We start from the raw sequence: 25967 nt of genomic DNA, 5'->3' as shown, positions 1-25967 counted from the left end.
GCAGAGACAGGTTGGACTGGTTTTGGGATGCAGTGGGTGGGGGGGAAGAGCTGGGCTGGTTGTGTGGTGCAGTGGGGGGAGGGGATGAACTGGGCTGGTTTAGGGATGCAGTGGGGGAAGGGGAGATTTTGAAACTGGTGAAGTCCACATTGATACCATATGGCTGCAGGGTTCCCAGGCGGAATATGAGTTGCTGTTCCTGCAACCTTCGGGTGGCATCATTGTGGCAGTGCAGGAGGCCCATGATGGACATGTCATCAAGAGAATGGGAGGGGGAGTGGAAATGGTTTGCGACTGGGAGGTGCAGTTGTTTGTTGCGAACTGAGCGGAGGTGTTCTGCAAAGCGGTCCCCAAGCCTCCGCTTGGTTTCCCCAATGTAGAGAAAGCCGCACCGGGTACAGTGGATGCAGTATACCACATTGGCAGATGTGCAGGTGAACCTCTGCTTAATGTGGAATGTCATCTTGGGGCCTGGGATGGGGGTGAGGGAGGAGGTGTGGGGACAAGTGTAGCATTTCCTGCGGTTGCAGGGGAAGGTGCCGGGTGTGGTGGGGTTGGAGGGCAGTGTGGAGCGAACAAGGGAGTCACGGAGAGAGTGGTCTCTCCGGAAAGCAGACAGGGGTGGGGATGGAAAAATGTCTTGGGTGGTGGAGTCGGATTGTAAATGGCGCAACTTCCCCCCCACGGTGATTGAGAACGCCCTTGACCGCGTCTCCCGCATTTCCCGCGACACATCCCTCACACCCCGCCCCCGCCACAACCGCCCCAAGAGGATCCCCCTCGTTCTCACACACCACCCTACCAACCTCCGGATACAACGCATTATCCTCCGACACTTCCGCCATTTACAATCCGACCCCACCACCCAAGACATTTTTCCATCCCCACCCCTGTCTGCTTTCCGGAGAGACCACTCTCTCCGTGACTCCCTTGTTCGCTCCACACTGCCCTCCAACCCCACCACACCCGGCACCTTCCCCTGCAACCGCAGGAAATGCTACACTTGTCCCCACACCTCCTCCCTCACCCCCATCCCAGGCCCCAAGATGACATTCCACATTAAGCAGAGGTTCACCTGCACATCTGCCAATGTGGTATACTGCATCCACTGTACCCGGTGCGGCTTTCTCTACATTGGGGAAACCAAGCGGAGGCTTGGGGACCGCTTTGCAGAACACCTCCGCTCAGTTCGCAACAAACAACTGCACCTCCCAGTCGCAAACCATTTCCACTCCCCCTCCCATTCTCTTGATGACATGTCCATCATGGGCCTCCTGCACTGCCACAATGATGCCACCCGAAGGTTGCAGGAACAGCAACTCATATTCCGCCTGGGAACCCTGCAGCCATATGGTATCAATGTGGACTTCACCAGTTTCAAAATCTCCCCTTCCCCCACTGCATCCCTAAACCAGCCCAGTTCATCCCCTCCCCCCACTGCACCACACAACCAGCCCAGCTCTTCCCCCCCACCCACTGCATCCCAAAACCAGTCCAACCTGTCTCTGCCTCCCTAACCGGTTCTTCCTCTCACCCATCCCTTCCTCCCACCCCCAGCCGCACCCCCAGCTACCTACTAACCTCATCCCACCTCCTTGACCTGTCCGTCTTCCCTGGACTGACCTATCCCCTCCCTACCTCCCCACCTACACCCTCTCCACCTATCTTCTTTGCTCTCCGTCTTCGGTCCGCCTCCCCCTCTCTCCCTATTTATTCCAGTTCCCTCCCCCCATCCCCCTCTCTGATGAAGGGTCTAGGCCCGAAACGTCAGCTTTTGTGCTCCTGAGATGCTGCTTGGCCTGCTGTGTTCATCCAGCCTCACATTTTATTATCTTGTTTTCTATTCTCCATATTAGAACAAAGTAAACACCATTACCCATATGACAATATTTTATATCATTCTACCTGCAAAAGTATCATAACTTCTGAACATAAACTAAAAGGGTGCCTGGTAACATTTCTACCATTGCCAATGTAACATAAATATGCAAACTTTCCATTCAGTCTTTTCTTGTGTGCTGTTATTGTAAATGGTCACAGCCTGTTGCTCTCTAGTTTGACATGTCATGGACCCCATACTGAGAGGAAAATCCCTACTTATGGAGCCAAGTTGACCTTGACTCGGAACTACGTCAGATTGACATTAGTTCTCAGCAATGAATAATAAATTCTGTCTCTCAGCACTGTCCTCAAATCACAATAAACTTCAACAAAACTATTTTTTTCAGGAACAATTCTCAAGACTGAGGTTGTTTGTTTTCTACAAATGGGTTTGTCTTGTATATACTATAATTGAAAGATATTTGAACTCCTGATGCAACATTTGTTTTGTCTATATAATGGTGTGGAATTTTAAAATTATTTATTACAGCTCCATTTGAATAGAATTTGTTTTCTTTTAGGGGTATTGCACAGATCGACCAACCGGAATTTCCATAACAAAATCAGACTATCTACCTTCTGGAACTTTACATGTATGTAACTCCATGCTCAAGGCAGGACAGATTTGATGTGATGGAAATACAACTAAAAACAAACTGTTTTCTCAATTATGCAACCTGTATATTCAGAGAATCATAGTTGAAAATGCCTGATGCTTCAGTTTGTTTACACTATTCACCATGTTTATAGTTGTCTGTAGTTTGTAAACTTTATTCCTTTATCTGAGTTGCTAATTCGTAGGAAAGGAAAGGGCACTCACAATTCTTACCTATTTAAGTTTTAAAATATTGTGCTAGATTTTCTGAGGAGTGGCAATGTCTTGCATTTCTGAGAGGAGATTCCGCCCAGGACTCCCTAAGAAATGTGGAACATACTTCCATTATGGAAATTCTACCATAGCACAGAACTGTAAGAGGTAGGCAAAACAGATGCCTTTGTTACAGCACTCAGCTAACGAATTCTGACATTTAAACATTCTGACAGCTACTTTGATTGCTGCTACCAAACATTAAGTACATAAGGTTTGTGGGATATAAGGTAAGAGGTCAGGTTTGGTTCATCCGTAGGGAGTCGGGGCAGATCTGATGGTTGGGATGTGACAGGTCTGTCAGTGGTGGTGTCACGTTGGGTTAGAGCAGAAAGCTGGTATATAGCGTGTCTGGTATATAAGGTGCCAGGAGGTAGGATGGCAGGGTTTCCATTAGGCCCAGTGCCAGCTGGGGAAAGGGTATGGAGCCAGAGTTAGGAAACTATGTGGGTAGGGGCAAGGGTGCCAGGGGCAGGCTGCCAGATGTGTAAGAAGTAGGTTTCTAGATCGTTGGGGGACCAGATAGATAGAGAGCTAGCGAAGTAGGGGATAGGGTACCAAGCATGTAGGATGCCAAGTGGTTAGAGTTGCAGAGTGCATGCAGGCAAGGGTAGTGATTCATTAATTAGGGTAGTGCAGGAGGCTAAGAGAATTTGGTTCTGATGTAGAGGCGGCCAGGGTGGGTGTCAGGTCATATGGGCTTGTGTCCAATGGTGCTGCGAGGGAGTGTGTTGGGGTGGTGCTGGGGCAGGGATAGGGTTATGTTGAGTTCACCTTTAGGGAATCAGGTTACATCTGATAGTTGGGATGTGACAGATCCATCAGAGATGGTGTCAGGTTGGATCTGCAGCATGAATGTGTCTTTGGCTCAGGGTCTGAGAGGTATAAGTGGTTTCAGGGGAGGTTGGGGCAATATCTGTGATAAATATGGAGCCAGTTAATAATTGCTTAAGCATGAGATTATGCACTTAACAAGTATTTTACTTAATTTATGTGGAACCCTCTGAAGTCTCCAATCGCCATGGGACCGCATGGGCCGCATGGGCCCCAGCTATGCCTGCCTCTTTGTAGGTTATGTGGAACAGTCCCTCTTCCGCACCTACACAGGCCCCAAACCGCACCTCTTCCTCCGGTACATTGATGACTGTATCGGCGCCGCCTCTTGCTCCCCAGAGGAGCTCGAACAGTTCATCCACTTCACCAACACCTTCCACCCCAACCTTCAGTTCACCTGGGCCATCTCCAGTACATCCCTCACCTTCATGGACCTCTCAGTCTCCATCTCAGGCAACCAGCTTGTAACTGATGTCCATTTCAAGCCCACCGACTCCCACAGCTACCTAGAATACACCTCCTCCCACCCACCCTCCTGCAAAAATTCCATTTCCTATTCCCAATTCCTCCGCCTCCGCCGCATCTGCTCCCACGTTAAGACATTCCACTCCCGCACATCCCAGATGTCCAAGTTCTTCAAGGACCGCAACTTTCCCCCCACAGTGATCGAGAACGCCCTTAACCGCATCTCCCGTATTTCCCGCAACACATCCCTCACACCCCGCCCCCGCCACAACCGCCCTAAGAGGATCCCCCTCGTTCTCACACACGACCCCACCAACCTCTGGATACAACGCATCATTCTCCGACACTTCCGCCATCTACAATCCGACCCCACCACCCAAGACATTTTTCTATCCCCACCCCTGTCTGATTTCCGGAGTGACCACTCTCTCCGTGACTCCCTTGTTCGCTCCACACTGCCCTCCAACCCCACCACACCCGGCACCTTCCCCTGCAACCGCAGGAAATGCTACACTTGACCCCACGCCTCCTCCCTCACCCCTATCCCAGGCCCCAAGATGACATTCCACATTAAGCAGAGGTTCACCTGCACATCTGTCAATGTGGTATACTGCATCCACTGTACCCGGTGTGGCTTCCTCTACATTGGGGAAACCAAGCGGAGGCTTGGAGACCGCTTTGCAGAACACCTCCTCTCAGTTCGCAACAAACAACTGCACCTCCCAGTCGCAAACCACTTCCACTCCCCCTCCCATTCTTTAGATGACATGTCCATCATGGGCCTCCTGCAGTGCCACAATGATGCCACCCGAAGGTTGCAGGAACAGCAACTCATATTCCGCCTGGGAACACTGCAGCCTAATGGTATCAATGTGGACTTCACCAGTTTCAAAATCTCCCCTTCCCCCACCGCATCCCTAAACCAGCCCAATTCGTCCCCTCCCCCCACTGCACCACACAACCAGCCCAGCTCTTCCCCTCCACCCACTGCATCCCAAAACCAATCCAACCTGTCTCTGCCTCCCTAACCTGTTCTTCCTCTCACCTATCCCTTCCTCCCACCCCAAGCTGCACCCCCATCTACCTACTAACCTCGCCCCACCTCCTTGACCTGTCTGTCTTCCCTGGACTGACCTATCCCCTCCCTACCTCCCCACCTATACTGTCCTCCCCACCTATCTGCTTTTCTCTCCATCTTCAGTCCGCCTCCCCCTCTCTCCCTATTTATTCCAGTTCCCTCTCCCCATCCCCCTCTCTGATGAAGGGTCTAGGCCCGAAACGTCAGCTTTTGTGCTCCTGAGATGCTGCTGGGCCTGCTGTGTTCATCCAGCCTCACATTTTATTAACCAAGTAAGCTGTAGCTCACTGATTGTCTCTGATCTGATGATGGTTTTCTGTGAAGCAATTCTGTGGCCCTTATATATGCTTTTCTCCTTGAAACACTGGCTATTAGTTGAAAGCCTGTCTGCTGTGGGGCCTTGACATGTTTCTTTCAGAGTACCAGAGTTCAGAATTGAGATGAAAGATTGAGAAGCGAGATGAAGAGGCATGCTCAAGCCAGCAGTTCGTTATGTTCTCTGCTCCAATCCTAATTCAATAACAACCACACTGAAAGTTGTGTCACATGATCTCTCTCAATGTTTATTGATTATTCTGAAAAACGTAGAGAGAACTAGCTCACGACCCGCATAGTTTCTCTTCCACTATTGTTTTAAGGCTATGCCATAGAGGCATGTGTTAACATTCAAATTGAAGAGACTGACTAATTGACAGTGTAAACTTGAGGACTAAGTAGAAAGTCAGCCACAGAGAATGGAGTTGACATGTAGATTACCACAACATTTTGATTGTATTAGCTGTGAATAAAGTGTCTCAATAAAATCTTACTACACCCTATGTCCAAGTTACTCACAGAGTTAGAGGAGCTTAGTTCAGCCATAACTCATAGAGTCTATGAAAGTGTAAAACATGACAGCAGAAGTTTGAAATAAGTGATGTTGTAAGTTTAAAGCTCACAGCTGAAAACCTAGGACCAATGATGTAAAAAAACCTTAAGCTCAACTTTGAAATGAGGAAGGATGCAAAAGAAAGGTATACTTTGATAGGAAGCACAGCTTGAACTGGTAAGGATGCCTGCATCAACTCAACATCCACTACCACTTCTGCCGTCGTTCAGTGATATTGATGGGCCACTGCAATGGGAGCTGTGGAAGTGGAATCTGTGAAAGAGCTTCAGGGTTCCAAGGCAATTAAGGCAAAAAAAACCCCACCATGTATTCTGTATGCCATTGAGCTGATAGCAGATGATGTCATGGCAAGGCAAAGAGCTGAGCACGCCCAGCAATTTAAGACATTGTCCCAAGAAGAATTTTATAACTGAATTTGCCAGGTACAACCAGAGAAGGCAGAGGCCAAAGGAATTAACAATTCACTTCTAAATCATGTCAACTGAATAAAAAATTACAGCATCCGCAGTTCTTTTGGTTTTTAAATAGTTCTGGCTATTGAACTTAAAAGATGATTCAAATAGTACTCCATGGGGTGCTATCAGATGTTTTGCAAACTAAAGGTGATTTAACTTCTGAAGTTACAGGAACTACAGAAGCAGAATCAGAATGAACTTTAGGGAGATTTTGACCCAAATTTGGGAGTCCCAACTAAGAAAACCATGATAAAACTGGATTATTGAAACTACTATTTGAGCCACCTTGCCCAGGCTCCTCATGAGGCATCAAAAAAAGATTACCACAGAGTGGAATGATCAGTCAAGGTGCCAAATACTTTCCCCGCAGCAAGAAAGGACATTTTTTTACAGTCTGTGTACCCAAAACTCCACTTCAAGAAGGACGGCTCGAACACGCTTCCAACAATTATGGAAAACTATATAAATTGAGAATGGAGGAATTGGAGCTGAACATTTCCCAGGAGAAATAAATGATCCCAGTCAAGTTGTTTTATTCAGCTATTACTTCAGCATATCTGCTGCACCAAAAATCATCCAGCACCCAATACCATCATCCTCAAAGGCAGAGAAGGAACCATTTCGCATGGATTATGTGTTTATCCCTGGTACTGCTAAATAGGAACACAACCATTGAGTCCCACAAGTATTGAAAAGTTAAACAGGTAGATCTGACTCTAAACAAGATGTGTGTGTGTTTGAAAGGATCACTATCAGGTCAAACAAATCCAGTTTATTTTATCTTTAGATTACTGGCCAGACACAAACAAATGGTATGCAACCATTGGCGACCTTTGGAAAGGAAGGATTAGCAGCAATACAGGCCTGAAAATCCTGTTTTTAAAAAGTGTGTTGGTGCGACAGGGTGGACAGACGTTAATTTGGGTCACGCCCCTGAAGTGAGAGACATGGAGATCCCAAAGAGACCCAGTTAAACCCAGTTTAGCAAAAAGAATGGGGGAGCAAACTATTACTGAAATATAAATCAGAATAACAAAAGGTATTAGAGACTTGCTGTAAATTGTATAAATACAGGCCTTCATTACATTTAGGGGCATATGGCAGTTATGTAAAAGCTGCTTCCTATTTAAAGGTTCAGGTATTTATGCGTGCAGATGCATATTTATTTGATCACATTACAGAAATGACTTCAAATACTTCAACCACAAGGAATTACTTTGCATTGAAATACTGCAACCATTTTATGCGCAGCAATGTCCATAGAAAACCCTAGATTAATGTCTGCGTGAGTCTTTCCATTGATTGTTCAGTGTGAATGAATAACTCCTTGTTCTGATCTGACTATTTTCAGGGAATTTTCACTCTCCCTAAAGTAAAATGTAGTTTTCCCTCAATTAATTAATTGTAGTTGTAAATATGAAAATATTCATGTCTTCAAATGCAAATACAAACTTCATGCATCATTGGTATCTCATTTAAATATGGCCTTCTCCATTAACTGTTTTAATTGAAGAGCTGCTATGCTACAAAAGATTTTTGTTGTTATTTGTTCTTGAAGAGTGGTTGATGCTGACAGTTGGGCACATTTGTTGCCAATCTTACTTTTCTTTTAAAATTGTAGTGGTGAGTTTTCTCCTTTATATCAATTGCATGTTCATTTGAATGGCTTCCTTGATGTTATTTGATGTCAAACACTAGGTTTGCTTTTGACTGGAGTTTAAGAATGGCCGATTCTGTCCCTGAGAAAAACATTATAGTGCACCAGTTGGCTTTTTACAATACTCCAGTGACATTCAGGTTATTTTTATGGTATTAGACCTCAACTTACCAACCATGTTGAATAAATTTTCATTGTATGCCACTATGGAACTTATTGGTCTAGTATGGCAATATTTAAACCACCATATCTTTGCAAATTATATGTGGTTGTAGAAATTGCATCTCCCAGTGTCACATGCACAGTCCTAGCTGGTTGCACTGTTTTTTGTCTTTTAGGATTAGAAACCTTAAAGATAAAATTGAAATTTTAAAAATGTGATTGATATGCAGGGAGATGAATTTTTGCCTGCTGTGGCACATAAGGCTGACAGAAACACTGGTTTCACTCATAGAATTGGATTATCACTGGATACCGCAGTAAGTACTTCTTTTTTTCCATCAATTGATATAAAGTTATATTTCGCAACCTTGTAGGCTAGACCAAAGTAATCATATTTTCCTGATAGCACATCTTTTTACAAGCATTGTTTGAGCTGTACAGAAAGAATGAACAATCTTGACAAGATGCCAAAGGACATCCAATAACTTTAGGAAATTAAAGGTCTAACTAAAGAAAAAGGGAAGGAAAGTGCAATAATATTCTGGGCTACAGAACTGTTTGACACAAGCAGTGCATATCTCAGTAGGATAAAGCTTACATATTAACACCTATCCTATTGAGCCTTTGAACTACTCTGCTTTACAACCATGTTTTTCTTTGCTATTTAATTACATCATATGGAATAAATAAATAATAGCAAGGTGTTAGATGTTCTGGTCACAGCTGAAAATGAAGCTGTAATACAATCACACTGGCTACCTGATATGAAATACCTTCCTGTTTTCAATATGCTTTCAGCAGCATCTCCTTTTCACCTATTTTTAACCTGCCTTGTGCTTAAGGTTGCAATTCTGTTGAGGCTCTGCTGATTTTTTTGGCAAACATCAACAGTACTGACTATTTGAATTGCAGCGATATACTTACAGTTCTGCAGCCTTACTGCCCTCAGAGTCATCGCTACTTAATGCAGCAGTAATGAACACTGTGCTCTTTTCATTGATGATAGAGTAGCCAAAAAGGAACAATACATATTCTCAAACATTTCAGATATTTCTCGAACGTGTAAGCCTGGCTGCTGATGCTGTGTAGTTGGATGAGCCATCAGATTCAACGCTGTATGTTGTGATGATAAATGCTGGTGGTACTGGCTGCTGCCTGGAGTTGGATGGATGGAAAGAAAGTGAAACTTACTTGGAGAAGCAGTTGACCTTTCAACTTCAACAGTCAACTGCTACCTTCTGTTTCTGCACTGGGCTGAAGTCTGCAAGCTTCATTGGACCTTTGGAAATTGAATTAATAGGGTGGCTCATTCTATGATAGTTTCCTTAGTTGCTGTCAACGGACAATGTGTTAATCCAGCTGATGTCTAGACAAAGGAGGGGGGGATCTTTCTGAGTTTCTTAAAGCTGCATTTCCTAGAACGTTGATCCAGATCATACTTCTTTGGCTTTCTTTCCTTATAATTTGTTTCAATTTTGTTTCTAATGCTTTAGTTTTATTTAACATTTTGTAACTATTGTTATACACTACATTGAACTTTGAGTAAACCTACTTAACATTGCAATGCTTTACGATGACCCCCAGACAACTGAAGGATGAAGGAAACTTCTATCACAGTGAGCAAGTGCACATTCAGTAGAGGTGGGTCCAAATGACCTGCACCTATCCTAGGAACTAAAGAGGCGAGGTTTGTTCATATAGTGCTGCTTCTCATGCTGCCACTCAGGCTGTACTGATTCCCTGGGGCACGGCCATGTTATAAGCCACTACTTACCTGGCCTGTGAAGCATTCTTTATTGATACTACTGAAAAACAGTACACAGGCTGTACGTGCAACATTCCATGGCACCGTCTTCCCCAGGAATTTAGGAACTTCTTGCTTTCGGGATTGCAAACAACATCATGTTACTACTACCAAACTAGCATGGGGATGAAAGCACCTGGTGGCCAGGGTCTATAGACAAAGGATGAAATAGCAGTGTTGCTGAAAACTGTGCCTATTCTGAGAGACAGAGACCAATCTATGCACAAACTATGATAGAGAAAGTGAACTACATTTGTAATGGCCATCGTGTGACCCAGAATTTCTGGACCTTGATTCAGGGTTACACTTGAGAGGTGTGTGATAGCTCCCAATCAGCAATTTTGTCAAGGGAAACTAATTCAATAGGCAATTCAGTCAAGACAAGTGGGCTAGTGGATTCAGCACCATTGCTAGATTCTGCCACATTCAAAATTTCATAAGCTGCACATCGAGGCAACTTCCTTAAGCCCAGCAATAGTTTTCACTAATCAGAAAGGATTTTATTTCCTCATCAACACGTGTCCAACACTTCTGTAACTACTGTCAGTGCAAGTTTCAGGTGTGCACTCCATATCCTGGGGCAGCCATGGTGTCCACGTTCTTCAGCACTTTCAGATTCCACAGCTTTCATACCACCCTCCATCCACCTTGTCATTCCACAGCCCCTCTGGCATATTTGCAAAGGTGGATACTTGACACCAAGGGATGTACATTGAAGAATGGCTGCTGTTAGAAGTGAAAAACCCAAGGATTGAGGATGCTATAACATGAACTACACAGCAACAGGGTGACCGTTGAGAAGACCATGGATTTCTTCAACATCAGATTCAGGCACAGGGACTGATCTGCTACACCCTACATAACCTGGTGTAGCAGAAGGCAGTAGTACTGGCTGCTGAATACGTCCTGGAGTGTAAGTTATCATCAGGCAAGAAGGTAGGTGAGTGCGCTCCAGAATTCTGACATTCATAAAGGGCTGCTTGGAGGATACCGAGCCCCAGGAGCTAGGGAGACTTGCAAGGGCCCTGTACTCATTTATTTCTCCTATTTTTAGCATTTAGCTATCCTGCCAAATCAAGATCCACTCTGCAAGCACAAACAAGTTACTTACTGTAAACCCAGAGTGCCTCCTTATTGTAACTGTTGCTTTTTAATGTGCAAAGGAGAGTACTCATTCCCTTCTCACACCCTTCGCCAGGTGTTTGGATGGTACATGCCATTGTGCACTGCTAGAGGATCATCAACACTGGATAAAGAATTTCATGAACCAAATCAGATCTTTATTACATTAATAAAAACATACAAGTAGAGAATCGCTAACTATCTCACTACCCAACTGCATCAAATGTGTTTTCTTTTGTCCATATTTGTGCTTAGTGCTTCCTGTTTACTGTAATCTGACCATGCTCCCCTTCGAATTATGATGACCTTGTTGGCTGTTCTCCAGGTACCTGAGCCTTGTCAGATCCCTGCACAGACACACAACCTCATCTGTTATCATAGCCACTTAAAGTGCTGGTGTAACAGTTGGGTGGTGCTGAGGCGTCAGTGTCCAAGCTTGGAGTGCACTGAAGAGAGTCCCCAGATGCAGGAAGGTCTTGTCCTCTCTTGCAAACTACACCTTTGCTTCCCTGCTGATCTAAACAGGAAAAGGATTTCATAGTGAATCCATGCTCCCTGTCCTCCTCTTGTGTTGTTATTGCTTCGTTGAGGGCAAGGCCATGGCATGCTGCTCTGTACATACCTCCAGCTGTATGTGAAACTAAAACAGAAGTTGCTGGAAAAGCGCAGCAGATTTGGCAGCATCGTTGAAGAGAAATCAGAGTTAACATTTCAGGTCTGGTTGAGAAAGGGTCAATGGATCCAAAACATTAACTCTGACTTCTCTTTACAGATGCTGCCAGACCTGCTGAGCTTTTCTAGCAATTTCTGTTTTTGTTTCTGATTTACAGCATCCGCAGTTCTTTAGGTTTTTATCCAGCTGCATGTGGCTATCCTGGAGAATCATCAATCTCACTATGGAGGAGGACAGGCAAGAGGGAAATTGCAGCACCTCATACTGAACTTCCAGCATTTCAGACTTTCACAGGTACATCCTAAGCCTGGGACCTATTGTGACTGGCGAACATTCCACAGTGATGGAGACAACGTCTGCACAAACCACCAAATGGAACACCAAGTTCCTAATGAATACAAATAGACTCAGTCAAAAAGATTTTTGATTGAATTTGTGCTTGGGTGTTAATTCTCTGGCATCAATAAAGTTGCTCCATTCATCTGAATTGATATATCTACTATATGTTATGAGTCGAATTGCGGTGGATAGAAGGGGAACTATGAGTCACTGTGCCATGAAGCTGTGCAACTGTAGAGCCAGATCCATAGAAAACATTCATCCTTTTTAAATTCATTCACAGGATATCAACGTCACTGGCCAGGCTAGCATGTATTACCCAGAGGGCAATAAAAGTCAGCCGCACTGTTATGGGTCTGGAGTCACACATAATCACTGACAATGGTAAGGACAGCAGCTTCCTTCCCTAAAGGGCATTAGTGAACCAGATGGGTTTTTTCCTGACAAATGACAATGGTTTCATAGTCATCACTGGAGTCTTAATTCCAAATACTTTTATTGACTTCAAATTCCATCTGCTTTGGCAGGATTCAAACCCATATTCCTGGGACATTACCTGGGCCTCTGGATTGATGGTCCAACATAGTGCCTCTTAGCCATCACTTCCATTCAGTGATACATCATTGGACATCTGGATAACAGTTTGTGCAATTTGTTGAGAAATTTTATCCTAATCCAAATCAGCTTTCCATACTTCTCTCAAACTCTGAATATCTCAAAATTCTTCATGTTCCTGTCTGGTACAAAAACTATAGAAAGCAGATTTTGCACAGTTAAAATTTTGCTTCTTTGCAGCTCGCAACAAAGGTCATCAAGGCAGACTGACCAAAATACCAGACCATAAATAATAGAGTGTGACATTATGATGTTCTTGTCTTTTCTTCAAATTGCATATGTACAGAAATTTGAGAATTGGATGATAGGGTCAATACTTTTTTCTCAGGTGAGTTGCATACGCTGAAAGCTTTTTGTCCATTTGAAAAATGCTGGCATTCTTCCTGTAAAACTTATATTCTTCCTCATCATGATTGTAGGTCATCAGCAATGTTGTCTCGGGCATTGCATTGAGAGCCATCTTGTTTGGCTTTGCTTCATTTTATTTAGCTGGACCACATGAAGCTCCATTTGACCTCACTCTCTGCTTCTAAAGTTATCTACAACTCCAGGATCAGCCTACAGAGCTGGGCTTATTTTCTTCATTGTCATGAAAGACCAGAGGGTTGAACAGTCACTAGGATGGTTACCTGGGTGTCAACAGTAAATCTCTGGACATTCCCCCTATGAAAACTTTTTAGCGTCTTCTGTCTAGCTGCTGTTTGCCATAGGAAGAGTGATAAATGTGAGAAACTACAGACAAATCTCTGTACTCTGAATTTATTAACCCTACTGATGCAAAAAGGAAGTAGTTTACAAATGAACTTGACATTTAAAAGTCTGAATTGCTGTGATCTTGGTAATGTCATCCTTGTGCAAATTTGTCTATATGTTTGCAACGGACAGAAAGTGTCTTCAAACAGTAAGCCATTTCCTTCGCAATTTGTTCCTCTAATTGTTCTATAAAATGAAAACAGATTTGAAAATTTGCACAATGTGTTGAACCTTACCAGAAATCAACTTAATTTCATTTTCGTCAAGTTTCACAGAGGGTTTCTCTCTGCAGGACCCAGTGAATTTATTTATTCCTGTTCTATCGTTGTTTAAGCACCAGGCCACATAGCTTACATGTTTTTAGCCACATCTGCAATTCCACCCCTCCCTACCTCTCTGTTACTGTTTCCCCTATGCCCACTGTAGTGCATCACCTTATCATTGTTCAGTGTGCGGCCATCACATTCAGTGAAGTCTTCAACCCACTCTCTTATGTTCAACAGCAGCAAAAGGAAATAGAATAGAGGCTGCAATGGTGTGTCAGAACAGAAACACACTGCTTGAGTTTTGAGCAACAACAATTTTACAGTCAACAAGTGACTGCACCCAGCTTTCATCTACTCAAACTAGGTGTAAATTACATCCTGTCTGGCAAGTAGCTCTCACACTGTTCTGTTCTACCATGCCAAAGGTCATTTTCTTCCTGCCAAATATCCTCACTTTACTCCATGCAAGATTGCTGTTGCTCTCCCAGTTTGTCAGCCTCCGTCACATGCCCTGTTTGCTTCTGTAGAGCGCACCTTGCTAGGATAATGTCGCACAGTCTGCCGGACTGTATTGCAAGTTCCTCCTCAGACTGATCCAAGCCTTGGAAACTCCTCTTCAGCAGGTCTATCATCTGCTCCACCTTGGGCCTGGTTGCAAAATGCACCTTGCACATCTGGAGGAAATGGTAACAGAGATCATACACTCTGAAATTTGGTAACTCCTGCACACACTGAGGGGAGCTTTCGCGGAAACTACGTCATGTGAAGACTGCTCGGCAGCTGCAGGAGGTTGCTGTTGGTGCTGAACTTGCAGGCATACTGTTCCTCTCTCATTCCTCTGCACCTTCATTGCACCAAAGCAGCAGCGATGGTAACCCATGCTGTAGCTGGATCCATCAGTCAGGCATGCAATGAACTTGCGTGGGGGGGCTAAAGAAACAGAACAGTTCCTGTGTTTGCGTAGGTTTATTCCGGGTGCTCTGGTTTTCTCCCACAGTCCAAAGATGTGCAGGTTAAGGTGGATTGGCCATGCTAAATTTCCTGTAGTGTTCAGGGATGTGTAGTTTAGGTGGATTATAGGGGGATGGATCTGGGTGGGATGCTTCAAGGGTCAGTGAGGACTTGTTGGGCTGAAAGGGCTGTTTCCGCACTGTCGGGATTTGCTATGATCGTCTATGATCTAAAAATTTCAACCTGTACTCTGTAAATACAATGATTGGTAGTATTGCCCCATGAGAAATCTCTTTGTCTATCAGAAATGAAAGCTGCAGTTGAGACAGTAAAGGAACTCTGTCTCAGTCCACTGTGGGTGTGATCACTGCCATTTTCTATTTGTACCTCACATTTAGGAGTTGAGGCAATGCAGGTCAAGTTCAACCTGGTAATCAAGACGCCCTCCCCTCAGACCTCATGCCCCTTTCTATCTGGAACTCCCTAGACAGCCCATCAGCACTGATTCCCCACCTAATCACCACCTAGGTTTATAACTGCAACTCTCATCCTTACCCCCCCAAGCCCTGACTCTAAAATTTTGTCCTGCCCACCATCAAGATGCAAACTCCTCCACTGAGACAACCCAAGTCCTCCTATACTTTGCAGCCTCCCTTGCTTAAATGTCAAATTGCCTCCTTTCACCATTCCTTGACCCTTGTACAGTCCATTTTGTTGTTGCCAATGCCAAGCCCTGTGTCCCCCAACTTGCCTGGCACAGCAGTGCACACTTGTTAAGAACCCCTTGATTTTTCATTCTGCTGAATCCCCAGATAAACCATGGCTCACTGCTCTGACCGATTTGGATGGATAGTCCCCACTTATTACTGACCACATCGCTGACTGGTCTGTCTCGAGATCTCCAACTGGAAATTCTCTGACTGCTGGCACTGAGCCTGCATGCCTAGCCGTGACCCACTCCCCAGGCTGTAATAAGGCAGACCCCCTGATCCTGACCACACCAAGTGGATGGCTTACTATCCCTAAGCCCTTGCACTGATCACAGACAGTGCTTTGAGAGACAGTGCTGCGACCACCGAACTGACAGCAGCCCCCAGTGACTTGACTGATGACAAGTCCTGTCATCTTTAGGACATGATCATTTGGTTGAAACACGTGGTGTGCTTGCTACATCAGCTACTGATGTCTGCTCTAGGTGTGAGATTGATGCAGCACAGTGCATGACAGCAACATGTTCACCCTCTCAACTGATGACTGTTGACAGCCATGGCAGGTTTTGTGGTTTTGTGTTTGAGCTAAACCACAAGTCAAGACAGAAGGACAGTGAGCCTTTCTGAAGCAGCTGAGGAGGGCAGCATGCCAACAGACAAGACAAACCAGGTGCTATTAGTATTGAAGTGGGCACAAAGTTTGTGAGCATTAAGAGGGTGGATAAGCAGCCCTGAAGTATACCTTCATCCATAACATGAGCACAGCATACTCGTACTCCTCTTGCCTCTCACAGATGGGAATCTCATCCCCTCATCCAACTCTTGTTGGAAAATGGGTTGTTTGGGAGCTCAGGAATATCCATATTAGTCATCCTACCATATTTCTCCAGATTTCTCACATTTCTCAGGCACTGGCAAAGTTCTGTCAATGCTTTTGATCACCACCAGCCATCTCAGAGTGATTTTCCAGCCTGTAAAGATCTTTTGAAGGGTGGTCACTGTGGTATATCAGAAATAGAGAAATGTACTTTGCGCAGCATTTCCCACAAATGCTAATGTGATAATGACCAAGTTGTCTGTTTCTGTGATATTGACTGAGGGATAAATATTATCCAAGACACCACTTGCCTGCTGTCCTTCAAAATAGTGCCATGGAATCTTTTCGGCTCCAGAAGTGTTGCTAATGGGGAGAACACTTTGCACCCAGTTAAATCTGATCTTCAAAGACCTGGCCGTGGGGAGGATAAAACCACATCAGGAACACCAATGCCAGGCACAAGACATCGCTAAGCGAGAGAGACAGTTTACTTCAGGAGATGAAGTTTGGTCTTGGAACCATGGGAATGGCCCTGCATGGATATGAGATCGGGTCAGGTCGACACGGGGTCAGGTCCAATGATGTATAAAGTTCAAGTAGGTATGCCGGTCCTGAACATGCAATGTGGACCATTTGAAAGCTGCAAATCTGCAACTGGGGTGGGAACAAAATGTGCCCGGCTCCTTGGAACAGTTGGAAAGGCTGTCAGAACCCATGGGTTCTCCCTCTCCATTAAGCTTCAAAGAGACCTCGGAATCTGAGATGGATGTGGCAGAATCTCTGCCTTGAAACCTTCGCTGCCAGAAGAAGAGAAAAAATTTTTCTCCCAGATGGTCCAGGCTCAAGAGGCGAGCTACTGTGTGTTACAAGTTACCCGCCAGTGAGGCGGAGTCAGAGAAATCTGACCTGATGCTAGATTGCCCCAGGAAGAGCTACAAGGAAAAAAACTGGCCTATGTCCTCAATCTCAGAGGGGGAGGGTGTAATGATTGTGATGAGGTCAGCCAGGTGGATCTCATGGATTATGAGTTCCCTGATTGGGGCTGTCAATCTGGGCCAGTCAGGGAGCCCTGACTGACAGATAAAAATAGGAGTTTCAGACATCCTGATATTCTGAGAGCCAGCTCTGTGGAGCTGAATCAGTGCCAATGACTTTCCACGTGTAAATAAAGGATGACGTAGAGTCACCCTACTGGCCTTACTGCAGTTACTTTAGACACCATTAAACAGGGATCAACAGATTAAATTTAGGGTCTGCTCCAACTAAACTCAGCCAGTCTGTGACAATTTTTGTCTGTGGTGATGGTTTTGAAGGGGTTAACATTTGTGTTACATTGGGTCCACCCATTCTACTGAGAAAAGGAGTTTTATTTGAATTTTTGGAAGGAGCAGGTGCATCTGTACCGCTTTCTAAAATCCTTCTATTTATGTCTGACCAAACGTATGCGTACTTATTGCTTTCTTAGAATAGTTTCTGTTTTGTAGCCACTTTGCAGTGGTGTATTCTCACTAATCACTAGATAAGGCCAAGTCTAAGCAAAGACAGTGGAGGTTTGATGACAGTGAATTACCTCAAACAATGCTTCCTAATACACCACAAGCAACAAGAAGTGGGCCATCTGCAAAATACTACAGTGACAATGTTATCATTGTCTTACTATGTCAAGTTTTGAGAGGGAGGAAAAACGGCCAAATTGCTACAGCAATTCTTCAAAATGTTTGTGTGAAAATTCCAGGATAAGTACAGGATCACCACAGCAGTCAAATGTCCTGCTAATACACTTTTCTGGGGCTTTTACAGGAACAGTATTGATTCAGGAGAGAAGGAAATTACACGGTTTATGTCATTAAGAAGCAAGGCAACACTGCAGTGTCTGGGAACCAAAACACACTCATCTAAATAATTGGAACAGTGCAATTTCCTAACTGCAAACTTAGGTACCAATATAAACATTTCTGGCATTCATAAATTGTTTGGTAACCACAAAGATTTGTGTGCTTTTGTTTTTTAACTGAAGCATAAACAACATGAAAGCAAGCCCAAAAGAATATAACATAATTGCTACTAATAAAGTGTAATGTAACTTCATGTTAATATTTTTGACCTGTTTACCCTAGCTGCCAACGGGGCTACAGAACCTTCCCACAGCTAAAGCAGAAAAGCTAATGAAGGAAGACCCAGTTGAGTACCTTAACAGAAGTCATCTTGATGAACCTAGCAGCATCAACTCCCTGACCTACACGTACCCAGAACATAAACCATTAAAAACAGAACTGCTGGGGAATGTTAGTGTTGGTGCTAAGGTAAGGAAAGTGGTTGCTTCTTTTGTGCCAAACTTGGGCTTATGTGCTGTGACATCTTTTTCTGTTTCTTAAACTGAGAGTAATTGACAGTTATTAATTTCATTAAGCACACAGAAAGATCCCAGATATGGCCTTGAAAGGCATGCTCAACTAAATTTAGTTTTGGTGGTAGTTGAAAGAGGAAGATTGACTAGGATTATAGAAGAAAAATTGCATAATCTGTTTAATATATATTTGAACTGAGAAACCAGGTATGAATTTCAGATCTCCTGGAAAGGCATATTTTGTCAGTATTGTATTCTCATGTTGCATTAAGTTACTTTAAAGCCCTAGAATGGAGTTAAATTTACAACCTTGAGAGCAATTAAGCTAATTTGACATTCTTAACTGATTGAGGTGCTTTACTTATAGGTGTGGTGCCTTTTCATACATTTGTGTAAATCTAGCAATTGTATCTGCCTGTACATAATGCATTAAAAGTATATGTTATGTCATGCATATGTTATTGCTTCATTGCGAATGACTCTCCTCATAGAACGACAGTTCTTTCTTGTATCATTCTATGTTCTTCAATTCCGACATCTCAACCCTTCAACTCCACGATAAATGTTCTTGATTAAGAACTCCATAACCTTGCCAACTTAATATGTGGAAACACTCTTTGCGGTGTATCGTTAGCCATTGATGAAAGCCGTAAATGTGCTGCACAGAGTGCACTACCCTACGTGCTTTTCTTCCTGATTCTGCCCTTACTATGCTGAGATAAAGCCTGTTTCCACTGCCTTGTATGCTAGTAAATTCTTTTCATGACCAAAGGTACCTACATGCTTGGCATCCTAGGGGTCTCTGACCTATCTCAGCAGCTGCCAAAGCTGAAGCTTCAAGGGTGCCAGCATTCTGATTCACCCTGCACCTTTGGGACCTTATGGTTAGTTAGCACAGGCATGGCTATTTAGAAGATAGCTTCCGATAAGATTGCATCATTGTTCTTGTTGTCTGCGAAATTCCAACCCATATTATCAGTTTGATTCCAAGTATGAAATGCATCATTCTTTAAAGCTGTCATGTTACTAAAACATTAATTTTATTCATTTACGTATTCCAAGACATCCATTGCATTAAAGTTAATAATTTTGGACCACTAGGATAATCTATTTATGTGGAACACGCTTTACTCTGTTCTTTAAGTCAATACTCTACCTATGCACTGCAATTGTGTTTTAGGTTACCACAGGCTGTGGTTGTCTGCACATACACTCACTTGGTGTTGTTTGCAGCTTATTTCCAAGAAAGGCCCTTCCACACCTGATGTAATGCAATACTTACTTATTTAAATCTGTACATAGTAGATTCTCAAATATAGCTCTTTAGTGTAATGTTTAAGACTGTTCCCTTCACTTGTTCCTTCTAAACTCTGATGATTCTCTATTGGTGATGTCAGAGAAGTGTCAAGCAAGCAACTTGAAAAGTTAATACAGTTATCACTTATTATGTTGAGAATTGAAAGCCAAAGTAATGAGGTTTTGCTTCCGTTATGCAGGTCACTGGTGAAATTGCAGCTGGAGTTATGTGAACAATATTGGTCGCCTTGCTCTTTTTCAGAAAAAAAAATGTAAATGTGTTAAAGGCAGTTCAGAGAAAGTTTACCAAACTGATGCCTGGGATGGAAGGGTCTATCTTCTGAGAAAAGGTTATATTTGCTGGACTTTAGAAGAGTAAGGGGAAACTTGATTGAAAGATCCAGAGAGGTCTTGACAGGGTTGATGTGGAGAAAATGTTTCCTCCCATGGAAAAACTTAGAACTGAAGGTCACTGTCTAAGAATCAGTTGCTTGTTTAAAACACAGATGGGGAATGGGGGAGATTTATTTCTCTGAGGGTCATAGGTATTTTGATTTCATATCCTGAAAAGACAGTGGATGCAGAGTTCTTGAAGATATTTAACATTGAGGTAGTTAGATTACAGTTGAGTAAGTGAGTGAAAGATTCAGGGGTAGGCAGGATTTTGGATTGGAGGTGACAATTGATCAAGCATGAATGTGTTGACAGGTGAAGCAAGCTGAAGGAGGCTGAATGGCATACTCCTGTTTTAATTCATGTGTTTGTATGTCAGATGATCTGAAACTCTGGATGTACCAATTTCATGCCCTTTTGTTCAACATGGTGTTGTCCCATGAATTGTAGCATTTTGTACTTTGCCCAATGTATGTCTGGTTCACATCCTGCGATGATCATACTTTGATCTTCATCAAGCAAAGAAGTAATACAATACCTTCCTGTTCCTCTTGAATATCATTTCAGGTAGACATTATAAGATCTTGGTTGATCTGTTTATTGTAGCTTTTAACTCCCTGAAAATAGATAAAAAGAGGGAAAAATACCAGCTGTAGGCACCATGACTGCAATAAGCAGCAGATTCTGCTGGTTTCAGCTGCAACAATAGTATTCCATTCAGCCAGGTCAGTGCACTTTAGGAAAGACATGAGAATCCTTGTGAGAGTGCGGACTAAAATAATCAGAATTCTTCCAGCATTATTTTAGCTGAAACTTTAGGTTGAAGAAACTGTAGTTGTATCCTTGAGGCAAAAGAAGTGAAGGTGAGATTATTTGTTAGAGCACAGGACCAAGGCATGTAGCATGTAGGCAAGAGAAAGTCGTCTCTATTGGCTGTTGCTACAAGGACTAGGAGAGACAGATTTAGGGTTTTAGGCAAAAACATAGGGGATTGTGAGGAGGAAACTTTTTGCACATGGGGTGGTAATGATGTGGACCTTGCTTCCATGGGGAGAGGTGTAGAAGTAGAAATGGCCAATGATTTTGAAAAGAAATTGGGCAATTGCAGCAAATAAGCTTATAAGCCTATGAGGGGATGAAATTTCTTCTGTTATCCAGAAAACTGGCTTGAATTCAATAGGTTAAATGTCCTCCTTCAGTGCCCTAGTGATTGTAAGATTTTATGACTTCATTCTTCCACTGGTCAAATTACCAAACTCTAAGAACTTATGAGGTCAGAGTTGAATCAAACCCCAACAGTTTTCAAAATAGCTACTATAATTGTAGTTTTCTAGTGTTTTCATTTGACTTCCAACCTTCATTTTTCGGCAAACATTTTTCCCCCTTCCATGTTCTATTCTTAGGACTAGTTGCTGGAGGATAGAATTGAAGCTGTTATTTATGCAGAGATAATGGGAACTGCAAATGCTGGATAGTCCGAGATAACAAAGTGTGGAGCTGGATGAACACAACAGGCCAAGCAGCATCTTAGGACCACCAAAGCTGACAGTTCGGGCCTAGGCCCTACATCAGAAAAGGGTTGGGGAGAGGGTTCTGAAATGAATAGGGAGAGAGGGGGAGACAGACCAAAGATAGATAGAGAAGAAGATAGGTAGAGAGGAGAGTTTAGGTGGGGAGATAGGGAGGGGATAGGTCTGTCCAGGGAGGACAGACAGGTCAAGGAGGCGGGATGAGGTTAGTAGGTAGGAAATGGAGGTGCGGCTTGAGGTGGGAGGAAGGGATAGGTGAGATGAAGCTCAACGGCAGTTGGAGATGAAGAGGTCGAGGAAGGGTAGGAGGCCTGGGAGTGGTGTCCAGGAGGAGGACTTGTGTTGGAGGTGGGTGAAGGGGTCAGTGAAGGGAGGGTTAGGCTCACGGTTAGAGAAGTAAGCGCGGAGGCGAAGGCAGCGAAAAAACTGCTCGATGTCCAAACGTGACTTGTAGGCAGGTGCTGAGGAAGGTGATCCCTTCACCCGCCTCCAACACAAGTCCTCCTCCTGGACACCACTCCCAGGCCTCCTACCCTCCCTCGACCTCTTCATCTCCAACTGCCGTCAAGCTTCCTCTCACCTATCCCTTCCTCCCACCTCAAGCCGCACCTCTATTTCCTACCTACTAACTTCATCCCACCCCCTTGGCCTGTCCGCCCTCCCCAGACTGACCTATCCCCTCCCTACCTCCCCACCTATACTCTCCTTTCCACCTATCTTCTCCTCTATCCATCTTCAGTCCGCCTCCCCCTCTCTCCCTATTTATTTCAGAATCTTCTCCCCATCCCCTTTTTCTGATGAACGGCTTAGGCCCGAAACGTCAGCTTTTGTGCTCCTGAGACGCTGTTGGCCTGCTGTGTTCATCCAGCTCCACACTCTGTTATTTACACACATGGATTTATTTTCAGATGTAAATATTAGTCCTCCAAGCCCATGTTAAGTCAGAATGTAGTATACTGCAGTCCCAAACAAGAATCTTAAATATAAATAAGCACAATTGTAGAGTACTGATTACAGCTCACTGCCCTTGATGGGGTTAAACACAGTCAAAGGTCATGGAGCCATGCAGTAGAGATTCTTCAGCTGATTGAGTACGGGGACAATTAAACAGTAGATAACATTTAAATAAACCATTCAGTTTTCAAAGGCAAAAAATTAAGTTAAAAAAAACTAAAGAAAACTAAAACAGCAAGAATTATCCATTCATGACTTATTTAGAAAGTTAAGGTTAGTATTAGGAATCATTTATGTGGCAAAAATAGCAGTAAGCCCTAAGTTTGGAAGTTTTACCAGCAATGAGCCGCCAATACAGCTGATAAAAAGGGGGAAAAATAGAAATTCACCAGTGTAGTAGATTGTAAAACCCTTTTCGAAGTATATTAAAAGGAAGAATTGTTTACACTAAATGTTGATCCATTAGAGGCCAATTCGGTAGAAGTTATCATGGGAGAACAAAAAAAGACAGATATTGAACAGAAATTTTGTCTGTCTTCACAGTAGAAGACACAAATTACATATCAGACATAAATGGTAATTAAGGGGATAATTAGAATGAAGAGCTTAAGGAAATTAGTATCCTCAGAGAAAACATATGGGAAAAATTCAAGGAACTAAACAATGGTAAGTCCCTAGGACCTGACGGCCTACATTCTAAGTTTCTAAAAGGCTTATGACAGATAAGGTGGTTACACTGTCTATGACTTTCTAAATTATCCAGATTCTAAAATGGTCTTAGTGGTTTGGAAGCTAGCAAATGTAACAGCACTAGCCGAAGGAGGGAGAGAGAATCCAGGTAGCTTCAGTTAAGTTCGTCTGACATCAAACTTTTGGAAACTGTTATAAAGGAGGTCTTAACAATGTGCTTAAAAATCATGAGTATGATCAAAATCAACATAGGCTTTTACAAAAGGGAAATAGTGTTTGACAATTCTGTTTGTAAGCTGTGAGGGGGATTCAAGGAGGTACAGACAGATAAAGTGTATTGGCAACAAGGTGGCAGATGAAGTGTAATGCTGGACCATGAGTTTATTTGCAATGGTAACAAAAATAGACAAGCAAACTATTTTTAAAAAGATTTGAAACTTCCAAATGCTGCAGTTTAGAAAACTTGGGTGGAATTGTACAGGAACATAAAAATTACATGCGGTTACAATTAGCAATTAAGGCTAATACCATATGGTTTTTATTGCAAGGGAATTGGATTATAAGAATGAGGAATGTCTGCTAAATTGTACAGGATGCTAGCGAGACAAGCCTACACCATCTATATTGTATGTAGTTTGGTCTGCATCTATCAAGAAAGATGTGATTGCATTGGAGGTGGTATATCAAATGTTCATTAAATTACTTCTAGGAATGTGAGTGTTGTCCTAAGATAGGCTGGAGTTTAGAAGTATGAGAAGTGATACATGTAACTCTGTAGGGTAGGGTAGACACTGAGGGATTGTTTCTGGAATCGGGGCACAGCCTTAAGAAAGGGTGTTAATCATTTCGGATTGAGCTGAGGAGAAATACATTCACTCAAGCTTTTGCGAACATTTGGAATTCTCTATGCCAGAGGGTTGCAGGGGAATTAATTGTTGAATATATTCAAGGTTGAGATAAGTAGTTTTTAGTCTTCGAGAATCCCAGTGGAAACTATGGTTGAAAGGAGCATCATCTGTAATCTTTATGAGTGGTAGAACAAATTTAACAGGCTTTATGGTCTGCTTCTGCTTCTATTTCTTATGTTGTTAATTAAACAAATATAGTTTTAGCCTGTGTCCATTGTACAAAAGTATAAATACCACTATGCACATCCAATAAAGCAATATTACTACAATTAATATTTCTATAAGGGTGTTCATGACTTACCATTTTGAAATATGCTACTTATATCCTCAGAACCACCATATTTCTACAGTTAGATCTATCAATTGATCAAGTGCTTTTTACTTTCATTGGTTAAAATCTAGCTGTTGAATGTTGCAGCAAATTTAATAAATACATCTGATATAGCTTTATACAGCATAAAATGGCTCCTGCTTCCTTAATTTCTGAGAAGCTATATCTGACTCTATTTCCTTACTCATTGTGACTGAGAAATTTGACTTCTGCCTGAAACAAGTTGGACCTAATTTAAATGCAGTTCATGAGCTCTTGTGCATTAGTGAGAATTTGAAGTGATTCTCAAGCAGGTTGGTTCAAGAGGGACTCAAAGTTAACATGGATTCATAGAGATTTACAGCACAGGAGGGGAGTACTTGGCCTACATATCTGCAGACAAGTAGCCGTTCAGCCCAATCTCTCTTTCCAACTCTCAGTCTTTGGTGTTTAAGTTACAGCTCTTCAAGCAAACATCCAAACATGTATTTAAAAATTTTGAGGTTTCTGTCTTTACCATTCTTTTGGATAGTGGGTTCCAGAATTCGACAACCATCTGCCTGAAGACAATTCCCCTCTAAACCTCCCACATCTCACTCTAAATCTAAGACATTTTGTTATGGATACTCAACCACAGGAATAGGGCCTACCTATCTATTCTAATCAGATATCTCATATTTTACATGCATAATTAGCTCTTCCTTCAGTCTTCTCTGTTCCAAAAATCTTTCCTTGTAACTTTCATTCTCCAGCTTAGGCAATGTCCTTGTAAATTACCTCTGTACCCTCTCTAGACACTAGAACTGCCTGTGGCTGTGACTTGACTTGCATTTTATATGGATCCAGCGTAATTCCCCACTCTTAGGTAGTATGCCTCAACAATAAAGACAAGACCACTTCACTCACCTGTCTAGCCATCTTCAGAGATTTGTAGGCACACACTCCATAGCCTGTCTGTTCTTCTTCATAGTTAAGTATCCCACAACTTCATTATTTATTCATCTTGTTAACCTTCCCTAAATGCAGTACATCATATTTTTCCAGATCTGTTTGCCACTCTTACGCCTGCTGACTAATTAATTATTGGTTTCCTAGAGGTTATAGTTTTGTTATTCATTGATAATCATCAAGGCTTGAAACATATTATTTTAGGGCCACACTTTACATTTTTCAAGGGATACTTGTTGATTTTTGGGGGTGA

General features: G+C 43.1%; 1 protein-coding gene across 1 annotated transcript in view; it reads left to right on the top strand.

Moving 5' to 3' along the window:
• Positions 1-25967, top strand: part of LOC125459490 (protein phosphatase 1 regulatory subunit 32-like) — a 91158-nt gene that overhangs the window by 47181 nt on the left and 18010 nt on the right. Inside the window, exons 8-10 of the mRNA XM_059651866.1 lie at positions 2403-2474; positions 8520-8606; positions 18457-18642. Of these exons, the coding sequence (XP_059507849.1) occupies positions 2403-2474; positions 8520-8606; positions 18457-18642 (345 nt within the window). The remainder of the gene's footprint in view (positions 1-2402; positions 2475-8519; positions 8607-18456; positions 18643-25967) is intronic.

Source organism: Stegostoma tigrinum, chromosome 17 (genome assembly GCF_030684315.1).
Source record: "Stegostoma tigrinum isolate sSteTig4 chromosome 17, sSteTig4.hap1, whole genome shotgun sequence".
Taxonomy (NCBI): Eukaryota; Metazoa; Chordata; class Chondrichthyes; order Orectolobiformes; family Stegostomatidae; genus Stegostoma; species Stegostoma tigrinum.
Note: the sequence above shows the minus strand (reverse complement) of the source record. Positions and strands in the feature narration are given on the sequence as shown.